Source organism: Theobroma umbraticum, unplaced genomic scaffold (genome assembly GCF_002168275.2).
Source record: "Theobroma umbraticum cultivar Fairchild unplaced genomic scaffold, ASM216827v3 scaffold_44.0, whole genome shotgun sequence".
Taxonomy (NCBI): Eukaryota; Viridiplantae; Streptophyta; class Magnoliopsida; order Malvales; family Malvaceae; genus Theobroma; species Theobroma umbraticum.
Window position 1 is genome coordinate 6,308,840 of NW_018397255.1, and position 17,104 is coordinate 6,325,943.

Sequence of the window (17,104 nt, forward strand, 5' to 3'; positions counted from 1 at the left end):
ATGAATATTAAATGATAAATTGATAATAATTCAGACCTTTAGACATTATTACTGTCTAAACAAGATTTAAATGTTTTACTTAAGAATGAAGATTGAGGAGGCTATAAATGAGTCTTGAAATTTTTATTATTTGGTTATATACTTATGTTTATGAAATAGTAGTTTGTGTTAAAGATTAATTTATTTTATGTAATTTATTTATTTTTTTATATTTGATGTAATTTATTTATTTGTAACATGTTTTTATTATTCAATTTATGAATTAAATCAAGAACAATTTTATTACATAAAAAATTTATCAAGTAAAATTATAAAAATTAATTTTTTTTGAAAAAAATAAAAATAAGCTAGCCCAACCCAACCCATGGGTTAACAAGAGGTGGGTTGGGTTGAGGTTTTGATGGTCCATACAAAAAATAGGCTGATCCGGCTCAACTCATATTTTTTTTAACCCACAAGGGCTGGGGCTGCACTGGGCCGGGCCAACCCATATTGACAACTCTACTTTTAACAAAGAAAACGGAGCAGGTGAGTATAAAAAAAAGTCAGTAAAACTCTAAATTGCGATGACAATTATTATAGACTAATATTATATTATGTATGCTCATCTTATCATGTAATGTATAAGCTTCATAAATTAAGGGACGTTTTCCTTAAATTTATCATCTCAGTATTTAAAATTTTGTAATTAACACTTTAATAGTGAGGTTTAATTAAATTATAAAGTATGCTTGATTAACATCCTATTGATACTTAATTAGATCTTTTAATTAGCTTGATTTGGGGATATGTATTAAAATTCAAACTCACAAATTGATATATTTAATTTAATAGATTAATAATACATTAAAAAAATAATTGGAAATGATATCTACAAACTGGATTTAATTATAGGGTTATTATTGAAGGATAAAATTTTATTATAATTTTACATAAAACTTCAATTTAAATAAAATATATTCCATTCATTCTTTTTTTAAGTTTCTTTTTATTAAATGCTTAATGCTCTTTTATATACTAAATTATTTTTGCATTAATTATATTTTTACTTTTTGATGTTAAAATATAAACCATAACATAGCATTTTTCCAAAAAAATTAAAATTTTAAATATAAAATAGTTATGAAATATAATTTAAAATAACTACACCATGATATGTAATAACTAAATCTTCACCATAACGTATAACAATTACATTTTTTAATATGGTATGTAATAACTAAATTTTTAACTTGACGTGTAATAATTACATTTTCAACATGATATATAACAATTAAATTTTTAACTTAATATATAATAATTATATTTTTAACATAACGTGTAAGAATTAAATTTTAAAATATGAAGCGTAATATAATATTTTTTAATATAATATTTTTTCATAAAAAATAATAATAATATTTCTTAACATATCGTATAACGCATTGAGGCGGAATTTGTTTGACACTCCTTTACACATAGCAGATGTCGCTACGTGAATCTGTAAAAGGGTTAAAATGTGGACAAAGGACACCATGCCTATTTGCTATGTGAATTTATAAAAGAGTTGCTTTCTCGTAGGGTGTGGGCAACAGATCGCCATGCCTAGTCAAAGCACAAGACCTATTCTAAGGTATATGTTACTCTCGTATCAATGTTGACTATCCATAATAAAAAATTCTCAGAAAAAAGAAGTTGAAAAAGAGACACATCGCGTGACAATGACTATAAACTTTGAAAAGTTGAAATCTTAAATATCAAGTGGACCAAAGAAACACCCACCACATAAACATTGAAATTACATCAGATCTGATCATATCTTGCCAGTAAGTGGTAACATGGAAACTTTTTTTTTAAAAAAAAAAAGAAGAAGAAAACTGTTGTTACTATTTACATAATTAAATGCACATTTTTTAAATCAACTTTTTTGTTTCTCAAAAAATTTTAAGGGTGATTTAACATCCTTTAAAGTTAGTAGTAATCGCTGACATTTTGATAATTTAATCTTATTAACTAGTGATAATAGCAAGACAACTAGTCAATAAGGTTGATCCCACTTCTGAAGGCAATTAGCATTGAGGTGAATGTTCGCCACGCTTAATTAGACATTGACATTTGAAGAAAAAATTTGAGAAGGAGATAGAGAAGGGTACCTACCGAAATGTTTGGAGCTTGGTGGTCCAATAATAGTTTGGGTTATTTCCATGAAATTAAGAGAATGAAGACCAAAGTTCAAAACTACAATTCGTTCCATGAAAGCTGTATCTTTTTGTTCCACCTTTTCTAGCTTGTAATGTTTTCCTTTCACTATAATTGATTGACTCAAAAAACACCCACGTTTTCTCGTAAGTGTGAAAGCTTCACCTTTTTATTTGGCGTTTGAGTGTTTCCTTGTTGACTTTGATCGACTGATTAAACGTCAACGATCATGAAGACAAGCACCTTAAAAGAAACGCAATCCTGATGTGGGACAGATAATCCCTCCTCATTTCCTTCACAAGCCACAACTAATTTCTCTCTCAACAAACTAGTTACTATAATTATTAGCTCAAACGCCTCCAATTCTCTGCCTATAGCGTTTCTCGTCTCGCTATGATTTCCCGGATGGAGGGGAGCTGCTCTAGCAGGAAATATCGAGGCACTCTATGCATCAATTCAAGAAGATGGAGATGTTTTGAAGCGCATTGATGAGGTGGAGTTTGTTGACACTCCCTTACACATAGCTGCAGCCGCAGGGCACACCGATTTTGTGATGGAGATGATGAACTTAAAGCCATCGTTTGCTAAGAAGTTGAACCAACATGGTTTTAGCTCCCTTCACCTGGCCTTGCAAAACGGGCATAAAGAGACGGTGCTTCGTCTCCTGGAGATCAATAAAGATCTTGTTCGTGTGAAAGGGAAGAAGGGGTACACTCCTTTGCATTACGTAACTAGAGAAGGAAACCTTGATCTTTTGGCCAAATTTTTGGAGGATTGTCCTGAATGTATCTTTGACGTGACAATTCAAAATGAGACTGCTTTCCACATTGCTGTTGAAAACAATAGATTAGCTGCTCTTCGTGTCTTATCCAAGATGCTGAAGAAGACCGACTGTTGTCAATACGTGGTGAACCGGAAAGATAAGTATGGCAACACTGCATTGCACAGAGCTGCGGCCAAGAGTTACCCCCAGGTCATCAAATCTCACTTACCCTCTCGAATTAATTTTACTTTTGGTAAAAGAAATGGATCCTTTTGTGATTGTAATTTTCGGTCATTAATTGATAGAGGATTATGTCTTCACCTAGATGCTCAAACTGCTATTAGCATGCAAGGCTGATAAAAATGTGACCAATCAAGCTGGTTTAACTGCCCTGGATGTTGCACGGGGCCAGGTTAACAATCGAGAGAGCATTAATATACTTGGAGTTTGTTCATTTCCTGGAGTTTCAGCTTTATATAAGTTGCGGCAACTGATCGTCAAGCTTCTAACAAAGGCATCAGCAGAGATTTTTCAGGATATGGATAGCATATCAAGCGAGGACCGCAACACTTTATTAGTAATATTAGGACTGCTACTAACAGCCACCTACCAAGCAATTCTTAGCCAGCCTGGTGGCGTTTGGCAAGGTGAAGTCTCCGCAACTTGTTTAAGCCCGCCTAGTGGAGCTCCAACCTCCACTCCCACTCCAACCCATCCTAGCAAAAGTAGAAATATGGTAGGAACATCAATCATGGATCCAGGTGAATTTCTTGTTTTCTATCTTACAGTCTGTGCAGTCTTTATAGTGGCGTCTTTCTTAACATTGGGCCTCCTTAAACCGTTTCCCCGAGGTTTCAAGACTGCTCTGCAGGTATTGTTGGCATTTTTTGCTATATGCTTTCAAACGTCAATATACACCATAACTCCATTTTATTTTTACCTGCCCATAGTTATCCACATATTTATATTTTTGGTTTTTGTTATAATGATGTCCATGTCCACTGCTTCCCGTTTATCCAAAATTAGTGTTATAGTACTAGGAAGCTGGTTACTTTGGGGTGTCATTTATCAATCCTTCGCACCTTTCATTTATTAACATTTCATATGTTCTCTGTTGTATCTCTATTTGTAGTTAAATGTATCACAACCAAATGTCAATTTGTCATACAATCACCTCTTCCTCTTCTTCTTCTTCTTCTTTTTCTTTTTCAAGTTTTGAACCAGTGCTGTTTTATATTGTACTCCTATTTTGGGACAAAAGAAACTTTAATGGAAAAAAATGTTTTGCCAACTACTTTTTATTTCATAATGTAACAGATACTGTTAATTTGAAGAAAATAGTAGTAAAATGTTGATTAATTAACAATAATAATTAATTAGTTTCAATAATCATTTTTTTAAAATGAATAAAAACAAAAAAAAAAGTTACATTTTAATTGATTGAATTTTAAAATAAAAAATTTGATAAATATTATACCCTACAATTATGAACATGTAATGATAAAAAAAAAAAGGCTTTAATGATCTTTGCATGTTATTTAACACGTAAACATGAATTCAGGCAAGTTTGTCAAACCCAGGTTATGTTAATAAAGCCCATGAATTTCTCAAAATATTTTTCAGGATTTGATATCTCAGTCCTCAAGCCCACCTTCAAATTTAGGATGACAGGCATCAGACATGAAGAACAAATAAGTCCAGAAGAAGTCATAAATGGCAGAAAAGAAGGAGCTGAAGTTGGAAGCAATAAGGAAAGACATCGTGGCTCAAAGAAACAGAAGCTATAGCACAACAAATGATGCTCTAAACGCACCGTTTCACTTAAACACAGCACAAAGGCAGCATATCGTATGTGTATGAAACGCACGTTTTCAGAAATAGGTGCTTTTCAAATTTTAGCTTAGATAGGTTTATTAGTTTAGAGTTTATATATATATATATATATATATATATTATTTATTTTTTAAAAAAATTATATATAAATTAATAAATCAAATATTCGAATGTTTTGACTAGTTTAGAGTTAATTTGGTTTTTCTTTATTTATTTTTACTTGTAAAAGCTGTATATATTCTAACACCGAAACTATACCCTAGTTTGCTTCATTAATTTTATATTGAGAACTTTTTCAATACAATTTTAAACGTCATTCGTAGGTATAGTTTTTACAATTCATATATGTGAATAATCACATAGATGGATTAAGAAGAAACAGAAAAGAGTCTCACAATTGGAATACTTACTTATAAAAAGATAAGCTGTGTGCAAGTTATTAGGAAGAACAATTTTGTAACAAGGATATTAGTAACTTTTTTTCTTTATTTAATTGTTGCTTTGATCACCATAATAAGAGGGTGTCGAGTTATTGCAGTGTTGCCGGCAAGTGGAAACGTGGAAACTGTTTTTTTTTTTTAGGAAGTGAAAACTTTTGTTATTATTTACGTAATTAATTACAGATTTTTTAAATCAATTAGGCATTGAGGTTGGAAGAAAAAGTTTGAGAAGGAGATAGACAAGGGAAACAGCTGAAATTTTTTAGCTTAGTGGTCTAAAATGGTGGCTTGGGATATTTCCATGAAACTACGAGAATGAAGACCAAAGTTTTAAACTACTTTCCTTCCACGAACGCTCTAACCTTTTGGTTCCACCTTTTCCGACTTGTAATGTTTCCTTTTCACTATGACTGACTCAGAAAACGCCCAATTTTTCTTGTAAGTATGAAAGTTTTACCTTTTAATTTCACTTTTTTCCAATTTTTACTGTTTCTTTTTTAATAAAACCCATGAATTTCACCCTTAGGTTATTTAATAAAATTTGACTATAAATAGTATTTCCAACGAATTTTCAACGAAAATTTGCGTAAAAAAATCTATCTATAAAAGTATCGTCGGTAATATTTTCTATTGAAAATTTGTTGAAAATTCCTTTGAAAAATACATAAACATATGACTTTCATGCATTAATTTTCATTGGAAAATCACTTCCAACGAAATTTCGTTGAAAATTAATTTGAAACGGAATTCCGCTAGAAATCACCAACAGAAATTTTCTGTTGGAAATGGTTTTCTGTTGGAAATGGTTTTCCAACAGATTTTTCCGTTGGACAATTCCAACCTAAAATTCCGTCAAAAAATCATTTCCAACGAAAATTTCGGTTGGAACTTTCCAATGGAAAAATCCATAGGAAATGCTTCTCCAACGCAAATTTTCTGTTAGTAATACCTACGTGATTAGTAAGGCTTATTCAACAAAATTCAACAATTAAAATTTCGATAACAAATGTCCAATTGACTTCCACAATTAACTTTCAAAATATATAATAGAAGCACAATAAAAGCTAAAATGCAAAGTTAAGTTCATACAATTTAAAATTATAATAAACATACAATATCTTAAAATGTCAAACACATAATTTGATATAAACTCTATACTGTTATTAAACACCAATACTAAAAAGTATCCAAGCCTAGAAATGAAAAAGAGACATCATATAAATGTGAAGTTTTGTTCCAAAACATGCTCAAGTATCAGTTCCTATATCTGCTAAGGTTGTTGGGAAAATAAATGTTACAAAGATACCTAGACAGAAATGCCTCCATAAATTTATTGTACAACTTAAATGCATTTTTGGATGTTGATATGAATTACATTGTGATAAATTTTAGTATACCCTGTATGCCGAAAAAGCCTTCTGAATCTGAGTAGCAGCTATCTCTTAAACTGGCATTCGAGGAAGAGCAGGGCTACTCTGTCAACCAGCAGTAGTTGCTGCACTCATTGCCTTTTCAGGAGCATCGTCATTCCCTTCACCATTTGGCCTTGCATAACGGGAATAAAGAGATGGTGCTTCGTCTCCTGGAAATGGATAAAGATCTTGTTCGTGTGAAAGGGAAGGAGGGCTACACTCCTTTGCATTGTGTAATCAAAGAAGGAAACATTGATCGTTTGGCCAAATTTTTTGAGGATTGCCCTGTGTGTATCTTTGATGTGACAATTGAAAACCAGACTGCTTTCCACATCGCAGTGGAAAACAATAGAGTAGATGCTCTCCATACCTTATTCCGGATGCTTAAGAAGACTGACTATTGTGAGGACGTGGTGAACTGGAAAGACAGGGCTGGCAACACTGCCTTGCACAGAGCTGCGGCCAATAATCATCCCCAGGTGATCAAACCTCATCTATTTGCTCGAATTACTTTTACTAGTTCGCTAAAAGAATGGATCCTTCGGTTTGTTATTGTATTAGATTGTCAATTTATAGAGGCTTGTGTTATGTCACAATTATTAACCAGATGCTGAAACTACTATTAGCAAGCAAGGCTGATAAAAATGTGACCAATCAGGCTGGTTTAACGGCTCTGGATATCACACGGCCGAAAGTTAACAACGGAGAGAGCGTTAATATACTTCATGTTTGCTCATTTCCCGGAGTTTCAACTTTAGGTAACTTGTGGCAAGCAATTGTCAAGATTTTAACAAAGCAATCAGCGGAATTATTCCAGGATATGGATAGCATATCAAGCGAGGACCGCAACGCTTTATTAGTAATATTAGGACTGCTATTAACAGCCACCTACCAAGCAATTCTTAGCCCGCCTGGTGGAGTTTGGCAAGCTGAAGGTTCCGGTACTCCTGTTTGGGAGGTTGGACTCTTTTTCCCAGAAATCTGGTGGGAAAATCAGTCTTGGGTTCAATTGAATTTCTTGTTTTCTATCTTACAATCTGTGCAGTCTTTATAGGGGCGTTTGTCCTAACCCTGGGCCTCCTTAAACCTTTTCCCCGAGATTTCAGTGCTGCTCTTCAGATATTATTGGCATTTTTTTGCTATATGCTTTCAAATGTCAATATTTGTCATATCTCCAGATTATTTTTCCGTCCCCATAGTTATCAGCCTGTTTTCCAGTTTGTCCTTTGTTACAATGATGTCCATGTGCAGTGCTTCCCGGGTATCGAAAATTAGCATTCTAATATTAGGATGCCGGTCACCTTTTAGTGTCATTTCTCGATCCTTTTTCTTCTTAACCGAAACCCGCTACTTTTTATTCCTTCCACTATACTTGTTGTTCCTTGTTCTGCGTCGATTCTGGAAAGTGTGGTACAAAGAGCGTTAGTCAAGCCTGATCAACACTCAAATTGGCGTACCTACCACCCTTGAAGATGGACGCATCTTGCATCAATTAACGTTTTCATATTTCCTATCTTGTGTCTCTATTTATAGTTATATGTATCACGACCAAATTCTAGTTTTGAACCGCTGCAGTTTGAGTATTGTACTACTTGGGGACCAAAAAAAAAAAACATTAATGGAAAAAAAATGTTCTGCCAACTTTTTTTCTATTTCAAATGTAACAGATAATGTTAATTAGGAAAAAAAATTTAATAGTAAAATGTTGATTAATTAATTAATTTCAATAGCCAATTTTCAAAAAAGGAATAAAATAAAAAACATGTTACATTTTAATTGAAAATTTTTTATAAATATTATATCCGATAATGAACATGTAACAATAAAATTATGCTTTAAGCTTCTTCCCATTTTATTTAACTCATAAGTATGGATCTAGGCAAATTATGTTAATAAAGCCAATGAATTTCACCCTTAGATTATTTAATAAAATTTTGCTATAAATAGTACTAGAAACAAAAGTATAATGTAAAAAAGAATTGCTCATCTACTTAAAAGATTTATCATTTTTAACAAAGAAAACGAAGCACGCCAGCAAAAAAAAAATTTAAGTAAAACCTTAGATTTCAATGACAATAATTATATACTGATATTATATATGTTAATCTTATCATGTAATTATAAGCTTGATGACTATAGGTGCGTTTTTCCTTAAAAATTAATATCTTGGCATTCAAAATTTTGTAATTAACACTTTAATAGTGAAGTTTAATTAAATTTTAAAGTGTGCTTGATTAACATCCAATCAATATTTTATAAGATTTTTTAATTAGTTTGATTTCGAGATATATATATTAAAATTCAAACTCATAAATTGATATATTTAATTTAATAGATTAATAATATATGAAATAATAATTGGAAATGATATCTACAAACCGGATTCAATTATAGGTTATTGTTGAAGGATAAAATCTTATTATAATTTTACATAACTCTTCAATTTAAATAAAATATATTCCATTCATTCTTTTTTCTTTTTTGAAGTTTCTTTTTATTAAATACTTAATACTCTTTTTATATTCTAAATTATTTTTTGCATAAATTATTTTTAAATTTTTGATATTAAAACATAAACCATGAAATAGCCATTTTCTAACAAAAAATAATATAAAATATTCTCGACCTTATGTATTAATTAATGTATTATGACGAGTTTTAACGCAACGGCCTCGTTTTTTCTCTTCCTCTCCAAGTCCCCAAGAGGAAAGCGTCGTCCCCCCATAGGCCGAAGTAAATCTCTGCGTTCAGCTCCAAAAGCGAGGTCGTATTAGGAGTGGTAGATTGAAAATGGAAGCCTCACAGGCACCATCGAACGCAACGCCAAATCCTAACCCTAACAACGATTTCACAAACAACGGCAATTCGATACTGTCATCGACGCCGGTGTGGCCCACAATCGACGGACCGTTTGGCCTGTCGGAGGAAGAATCGTTGTCCTACGCGCGGAGGTTCTACAAGTTCGGCTACGCGCTTCTGCCGTGGCTTTGGGCCGTCAATTGCTTCTACTTCTGGCCCGTTCTCCGTCACTCTCGCTCCTTCCCTCGTATTCGCCCCTGTAATTATTCTTTCTGTTCATGCTTTTTCAATTTTTTTTATTGATTTGTTTACGCCTATGGTTCAATTGAAAATTTTTCGAATTCATTTCCTTTACCTTGTTTCTATTGTTGCATTTAGCAAATTGATCAAGATTGAGGTTTTCTTTTTCTTTTTAATTGTAAAATTTTATTTTTTTTAATTTCTTTTATGATGCCTCAGTTGCCTATTACTTTAAGTTGCTAAATATTATACAATCTATTATCTATTGGAAATTGTAGGTTGCATGGGCTGTTGCTTTTCCTTTTTATCTTCCTTTTTGCTTTTAGAAGCAAAAATATAAAAGTTCATTTGGATAAAAAAGTATAATTAATTTTGAATAAGTAAAAATTAAAATATTAGTAGTGAAGAACAAAAATATATGGTTTACTTTTATGTGAAACGATTATGTTTGAATGTATGTGTTATTTTAGCTATTTGCTCATCACTAATTAAGTATATTTTTGTTTTTACTATTTTATGTAACTTTCAAAAAGGCAGCAGCAAATGGCGAAAGTAATGATCAAATAAAGCTTTTATATTTTTATTTAAGGTCACAGTTTGATTAGGAAACCGAAGTTATCGTTATCTCATCCATTTTCTTTAGACTTGACGAAATTGCAATGAATTATTTTCATTTTTAATTTTAATTTGCCTTAGCCTACTTAATTGCAAATCAGTGGCTGTTTAGTCTGTTAGAAGCACGTAAATGAGAACTTCTAAACAGTTTCATTGGAATCCAATAACCACAATCTGCCATATTGGTGAGAATTTTGTTGCCTAATTAATATGATCAATAGGAAAAGTTGAAAGTCTTACCAATTAACTTATTCTGCACCTTATTTGGCATTACTAAGATGGATAGTTATGTTGTTTGGTGTTGCCAAACAATTGTTGTCTCTGCCCTTTCTCTCTGTTTTTGTGTTTTAGAGAACTGAGGAAACAGTTATATACAATGTTGTAAAAAGTGCAAGGTGCTCTTTCGGCACTAGGACCCTTATGTTGCCTGAGGTGCAAGGCACGAAAACCTTTCATATGAGTGAAGGAAGGCATATATATATAACAAAGAAACTTGTACCTAGGATAATTTTTATTTTTGCCATTTGAAACTTCCTACACCAATTTAAATAGAGAAAAGAATTGTTAGTGCAATAACTTAAGTGAGAAAAACTAGTAGAAAGCTTATATCGTTTCATTTTTTACGATGAAAAAGAGACATTATGTTTTGCTTTTAGGAGAAAAAATTAGAAAAAATGCCTTTGAACGAAAAAACTAGAGCAGGAGATTATCTGTTTTGGAAGACAAAAACCAGAGGAGTTGCCCAGATTCTGAAGAGGAAAACAGGGGTATACAGCCACTGTACTGAGAGCTGAAAACAGAGGCAATTTCTCTGCTTTATAAAGCCAAAACACGGAAGAGGCAATCAAAAAAAGGGGGACTGGGGGGATGGGAGGAAGGGGAGATAAATAAACAAAAAACATACCTTTTTCACATAGCTAGGTCTGCTCTCTGAGGCTTAGGCGAGTGCTTTTTTTTGCACCTTGCACCTTGGGCAACATTAGAATTCTAGTGCCTAGAGTGTGCCTTGCACTCTTGACGACACTAGACCATTCATCTTTTTTAACTTACGCTATGTCTTTTCTTCTTTTGGGCAAAAGTTTAGAGGGTAATGCTTAATTTCAAGGTCTTACATCTGAGTTTATCCTATTATTCCCTATCACAAGTCTGCATGCTTTTTAGTGATGGTGTTGATTTTCCATCATCAGTTTGCCCTTTCGACATTGTAGAAGGGGTTTTTTTAATATGATGGCACGGGTGCACATTTTCCTTTGTTGGTGGGGGGGTTCTACTGAGAAAAATATAGATATCAATGATTGTGTTGTTTGAAGCAAATCTGTCCTTTAAATTTCCCACATATTTCTTTCAGGCTTATATTTTCCCTGTAAATTGTGGGATTTATTGTTTATATGTTTTAAATAGATTTTTCTTTTGGCAGATGTTCTCAGATCAGCAGTTGGGTTCACAGTGTTTTCAGCTCTTTTGTCTTCTTGGGCATTGACATTTGCCATTGGAGGAGAACGCCTTTTTGGTCCTATCTGGGATCAACTGGTAATGTATAATGTCGCAGACCAGTTAGGTTTGACAGGTTGGAGCTAGTCATCTGCCCTACAAAATTATATGCCTGCTAAACAATAACTTGAAAGTAAGAAAAAAGGTGGGAAAACAATGGTCTGTGTTTTTGATTTCTTAGTATGAAATCACGCTTGTATATATTCTGATCGCTAGACCAATTATGCTTTGTAGGCAATTGTCAATTTTACTGAAACTTAATTGCGCTTTTAAGTAGAAGGAATGTGGTCACACATGAAAGCTTGCTTTTTCTCTGCTTTTGGGTGTAATAATATATACTTTGTGAATATTTGTTCTTCATGATAGAAATGAGTAGGGTCAAAATATAAAGCTCTGTTTGTGTCTTGAAATGCTTATTTACCTCTTTGGTGCACCGGCCTCCGCCACGAAAGAGGGATTTTATCAAACTGGCATGTCAAAATATAAAGCATACGGTTGTTAAATCATTATTATTTTAAACTTTTAAATCGAAAATTAATTTTATAATGTAATATTAACCATAAATATTATAAAGTTGTACTAACTAATTGTATAGCAAAATGTGATGCAAATAAGCGAACTATGCATGTTAGAAATTTTGTGAAGCAACAACGTTTATAAGAATTCTTAGTTGAGGAAATTATGTCATCAAAACATTATTAATTGTTGAAGTTTTGTTTAGTTAAGAGCTCATTAGTTTACAAACAAACATTAATATTAAATTCAATTTTAAATTTTAAATTAACAAAAAAAAAAGAATTTCTGAGAAAATATGCTTTTCTATGATGAACGTTAAACTTTATTCAATACTTTATATTCATTCACACATATTAACCTAAGTGCATGTCATTAATATTAACAGATATAGAAAGGTTTTATGCCATTGTTTCTGTTGGCAATGAAGCCTTTCTTTTAGTGGTAAGCAGAAAGTTATGAAACCTTGAATTTGATCTAACTTTGTGTTGAATTTGTGTTAACTATTTGCTGACTTATTAATTGATTTATCTGTTTCTGTTTGGTTTGTTTAATTAATTTTTTATATAAAATGTGATAATATGGTTGCTCCGATAATTTCTACTTGTATATAAATGGAGTTAAAAATTATTGGTATTAAATTTATTTGATTTGAATTTGAGTTTCTCTTGGATAAATTCATAATATGTTCAAGTTTAAATATTGTGTGTGTATGCTATGTGATTGTTATCTTATAAACTAGCAATGTTATATAGGATAAATATATATATCTATATATATATGTATAAACTACATCCCAGTCTTCTTCAGAGTCTGAAAATGAAAATTAAATCCAAGTCTTAACAAAAGACTAAGAAATCATAATAGAAATCATAGATAAAATTCATATATATATATATATATATATATAAAACGAGGAAATTTCATTCTAAAAAAACAAAACTCAAAAATGCAAAATGAAAACGAAAGGGAAATTGTAACTGATCTAAATTAGATGGTGACATGTTAAATGATGCAATTATAGATAATGGTAGCTCAAGTGTCATTATCTAGGTAGAAGCATATTGATTAATAAATTTAAGGTGTACATATATTACCATCTCTAGGTACAATAAACAAAGAGTATGTTTGTTACCAAATGTGATAAAACAAAACGAAAGAGACATGCCAAAAAAGGGACGCACCAGCTGTAGTTTATCTTATTTAGCATACTATTATTTAACTGGGAATTAATAAGAGTTAGTTTAAGCATGGAAAAAATGCAGAAACTTCGTGGTCCTCGTATCAGTAAGCACCAAGCTATTGTTTGGAACAACTTTCAAATAGCTCAAGTCAACAGCAAAGTAATTTGTTGAGCTTATTGTTATATATACATTCTGACTTTAATAGAGTTGAAAACCCAACATCGAAGATTTTCAAAGATATATATATATATATATATATATATATATATATATATTATCAATATAATCATATTAAAGTTAAAACCTGGACAATATTTTTTTTAAAAAAAAATTACTTGGATATGACCATCAATAACAATATCTTCTAATATTTATACATCATTATTCCAATTCTTTAAATTTGTTTTAAAATAAATTAAAATATATTGAAAATATTTAAAACCTTGAGGGGGCAGTTCAATTTAGCAACTTTCATGTGGTATGTATATAAACTATGGCCTTCAAAAAATGAAGAAAGGATGCAAACTATGATGGAATAGAATAAATCAGAGCATCTAAAAGTGATAACGAAGAGAAGGGATAGTTAGGGGCTTAATTGGCATGCGAGCTTGATATGGGGGTCCACATGCAAAAACTAGGATTTCATGGAAGGGGAATTGGGTTTGGATATGTATTAGTGGAAAGGGTTATATATTGGTTTATATATATTCTATCGCTAGTGCTTGATGATGTAACAAATAATGGTGTTGTTGGGGAAACGTGGATGGAGTTTATAAGCTTTGACAGATATATGTTTACGAAGAATAATATATATATATATTATTATTATGTTGCTTGAATGGGTTTCTTTTTTGGTAAAATGTATAGCTAAGGTGTCGAATGGTTTTCATTAGAAAAAGACAAATTAAAAGAGAGGGAAACTCACTTCGTGCAAGCATCTTTGGTACATTAAGAAAGAGGGCAGTCAATTCTTTACCTTATTTTAAGCTCTTTTGGAATTTTTTTTTAATTTGCATATGATTCCCCTTAAAAAAGAGGAATATATATATATATATATATATATATATATATATATATTAAGACTACAACAAATTTTTGGACTATAAACAAATATTTATATGCCTCCACCTTTTTAAACTATGCATTCTAGAAGATCTGAAAGAAATATATATATATATATATATATTTTTTATAAAAAATAATTTTATTAATATTAAGTCACCATGTCATTCAAAGTCTTTATGCTACTGGTTAAAGACTTCTACTGACATAAAACGTCTGACTTGTGCAAAAGGGAAAACATGTACAATTGCAAAAGGAAATTGACTTTCAACAAAGTATGTTGCAGTTTCCATCCTTTTAGTGAATGATCGAAACAAACTTGTATTGTACGAAGAAATAACTAAAACTCTAGATTTCATCAAGCACGCCTTTCAAACCCATTGTCCCAAGTACTAATTAATTAGAAATAGGCATATATTAGTAGCTTGTATTATGTTTAATTAGTAATAGGCGTGTTTAGAGTACTAATTTGGTTCCCATGCAAAACTAAGGCAAACTTTGCAATAAAATAAAGCAAAAAAAAATCTTCCAAAGTATATGAAAAGCATGCAGAGGAAGAATCTTAGTGATAAACATGTATTTGTGGATTTTCTCTTCATCAGGGGTATCTTTAATTTTTCGTATGGTGTAGTGTCAAGATGAATATGTACATAAGCAATTAAAATGTAATAGAGAAGAGCCAAATCCATACACATGAACATAAGATCAAATGGCTCTTTTTTCCTCCTTGCTTTTAGGCTTGGTTAAACGTTTTTCCCTTGTCTAAAGTTGTTATTTATTCTATATGTACATGATCTCCATACTGAGCTATATGCTTATGCCCCATGTTGAAGTTTTAACTAACTTTGATAGAGTATTAGATAACTTGTTTGAATAATCACTAGTTCTTCAACTTTCTGATTTGGGTCACTTTCTCAAATACTTTAAGTTATTTGTGGATACCTTACCTCCTTCATTATTATGCTTGCAGAAAGTTTTTCTCAGAAAATTAATTTGTGCTGCTTTTTCTGTTTCGTTTTCTTGTAGTCAAGTACACTTTAACATTAAAAAGATTAACAAGGAATTAATATATTTTAAATCAAATTTCCCATCTTTAACAGCATTTATATATATATATATATATATATATTAAAACCAATATACATAATTGATTAACTAGAGATAATTAATTAAAATATAACATTTATTATGATATATATATATAATTAACTTATGTAAAAGTAGAATGAAAAATGTATTTTTTTTATTTAAATAAAAATTGTAGAGTTTATCTATAATCCCTTGATATTCAAATGTATTTTTCATTTATAAAAACCAAAAGTAAGTAATAGAAGTAACAATCAAACGGCAAGGGATATGTACTTTGTAAGAATTCTACTATTTCCTTTTACCCTTGATGATGCCATATAAGCTTCCATTGTACACAGCAAACCCTGTGCCATAACTGCTATAAGTTCATTTTACATAAAGATTGACACTCACTTAGAAAACTGCATTCCATAATGAGGATTTTAAGGCAGAATATGATGGAAAACAGAAAAGAATGTGCACTACAATAAATGCTAGCAATGTGCATGTTATGTTTTTACTCCTACAAATACTATAATTCTCCAAAACTCTCAAATATCAATCCAATTCTGTGTGATTATCTTTGAAGACTTGCCAGAATAGACTGCATTGCATAGAATTGGAAAGGCATTATAAATCCTTGTTGAAAAAGTTATGTAAATCTACTCTATTTCACACCCCCCCCACCCCATCCCTTTTTCTTCTTTTCTCTCTTTTTGAAGAAAGATAAAGGAATCCCATATTGCTTTGATGAGGAATTTTGCCATTCCCATTGCAATGAACTAACTTTGTTGAGTTGTCTTCATCAAATATGCAAAAAAATCACAGAGGGATTAACTGTTTAATTAGTTATAAGCTTTTCTTGCTATGAAGTTGATCATCATGTGCTTGGTAACTAAGGTGGAACTTCAATTCAACTGTGGGTGAAAAATAAGCATTGTAATTAAGGTGCAAGTTGTGTATATACATATAGCTAGGCTATAGCTGCACAACAAGAATTATGCTTATAAAGTTACCATTTAAACAAAGCAACCTTACACCAAAACCAGTTTTGACAGCAATTATTTCACCAACTTCCTCTTTCATAAAATTAATTAAATTCCCATTTTCATCACTCTAATAAACTGCATCGAACAAACTACTTCCAAACTTGCTAAAAAATAAATAATGCAAAGCTGTTTTGGGAAGGATGAGAACATCAGATAGAAGTAATAAGCTTGCCTTATGCCTAAATTTGGACATACATGAGAGAGAGAGAGAGAGAAATGGGGTGGATGGAAGAATATTAATTTGAAAAATTAATAGGCAATGAGTCAATGGCCTCGTAAACATACTCAGAGTCATCAGTTGTTGTTTATGCATATATAAATAGCACACCCTATCTTGCATACAGAAAAAAAGCGACTTCTCATCTGTAACTCTTAAAACCAACCTACTTTTATAATTCTCACTAGGGGAGTATTTCTTCTTTTTATGTTTTCTTAAACCTTTTGTGATCTTCTTTCT

At 31.4% G+C, this 17,104-nt stretch overlaps 3 protein-coding genes across 3 annotated transcripts; all 3 read left to right on the forward strand.

Moving 5' to 3' along the window:
- The first annotated feature begins 2,472 nt into the window (after positions 1-2,472).
- LOC110409503 (ankyrin repeat-containing protein BDA1-like) lies at positions 2,473-5,065 on the forward strand. Its single transcript, XM_021418863.2, has 3 exons — positions 2,473-3,151; positions 3,267-3,812; positions 4,565-5,065. Exons 1-3 carry the CDS (start codon positions 2,732-2,734, stop codon positions 4,607-4,609), a joined length of 1,011 nt encoding a protein of 336 aa, XP_021274538.2. The 5' UTR covers positions 2,473-2,731; the 3' UTR covers positions 4,610-5,065.
- Positions 4,655-8,052, forward strand: LOC110429101 (uncharacterized). The gene is given in 5 exon segments (XM_021444988.2): positions 4,655-4,789; positions 6,731-7,105; positions 7,234-7,590; positions 7,593-7,757; positions 7,759-8,052. Coding segments are annotated over 5 exon segments (1,326 nt in total).
- A 1,233-nt stretch (positions 8,053-9,285) lies between these two features.
- On the forward strand, positions 9,286-12,165 carry LOC110409422 (gamma-secretase subunit). Its single transcript, XM_021418761.2, has 2 exons — positions 9,286-9,684; positions 11,698-12,165. The coding sequence occupies exons 1-2, from the start codon at positions 9,417-9,419 to the stop codon at positions 11,856-11,858; spliced, it is 429 nt and encodes a 142-aa protein (XP_021274436.1). The 5' UTR covers positions 9,286-9,416; the 3' UTR covers positions 11,859-12,165.
- Positions 12,166-17,104: the final 4,939 nt, after the last annotated feature.

What these genes read in the sequence shown, in the direction of transcription:
- LOC110409422 (XM_021418761.2), top strand. Translation starts at nt 9,417, where the DNA reads ATGGAAGCCTCACAGGCACCATCGAACGCAACGCCAAATCCTAACCCT. An exon ending in CTTCCCTCGTATTCGCCCCT is followed by an intron (nt 9,685 to 11,697) that starts GTAATTATTCTT and finishes TTCTTTTGGCAG; the next exon opens with ATGTTCTCAGATCAGCAGTT.
- LOC110409503 (XM_021418863.2), top strand. Translation starts at nt 2,732, where the DNA reads ATGGAGATGATGAACTTAAAGCCATCGTTTGCTAAGAAGTTGAACCAA. An exon ending in CGGCCAAGAGTTACCCCCAG is followed by an intron (nt 3,152 to 3,266) that starts GTCATCAAATCT and finishes GTCTTCACCTAG; the next exon opens with ATGCTCAAACTGCTATTAGC. An exon ending in GTTTCAAGACTGCTCTGCAG is followed by an intron (nt 3,813 to 4,564) that starts GTATTGTTGGCA and finishes AATATTTTTCAG; the next exon opens with GATTTGATATCTCAGTCCTC.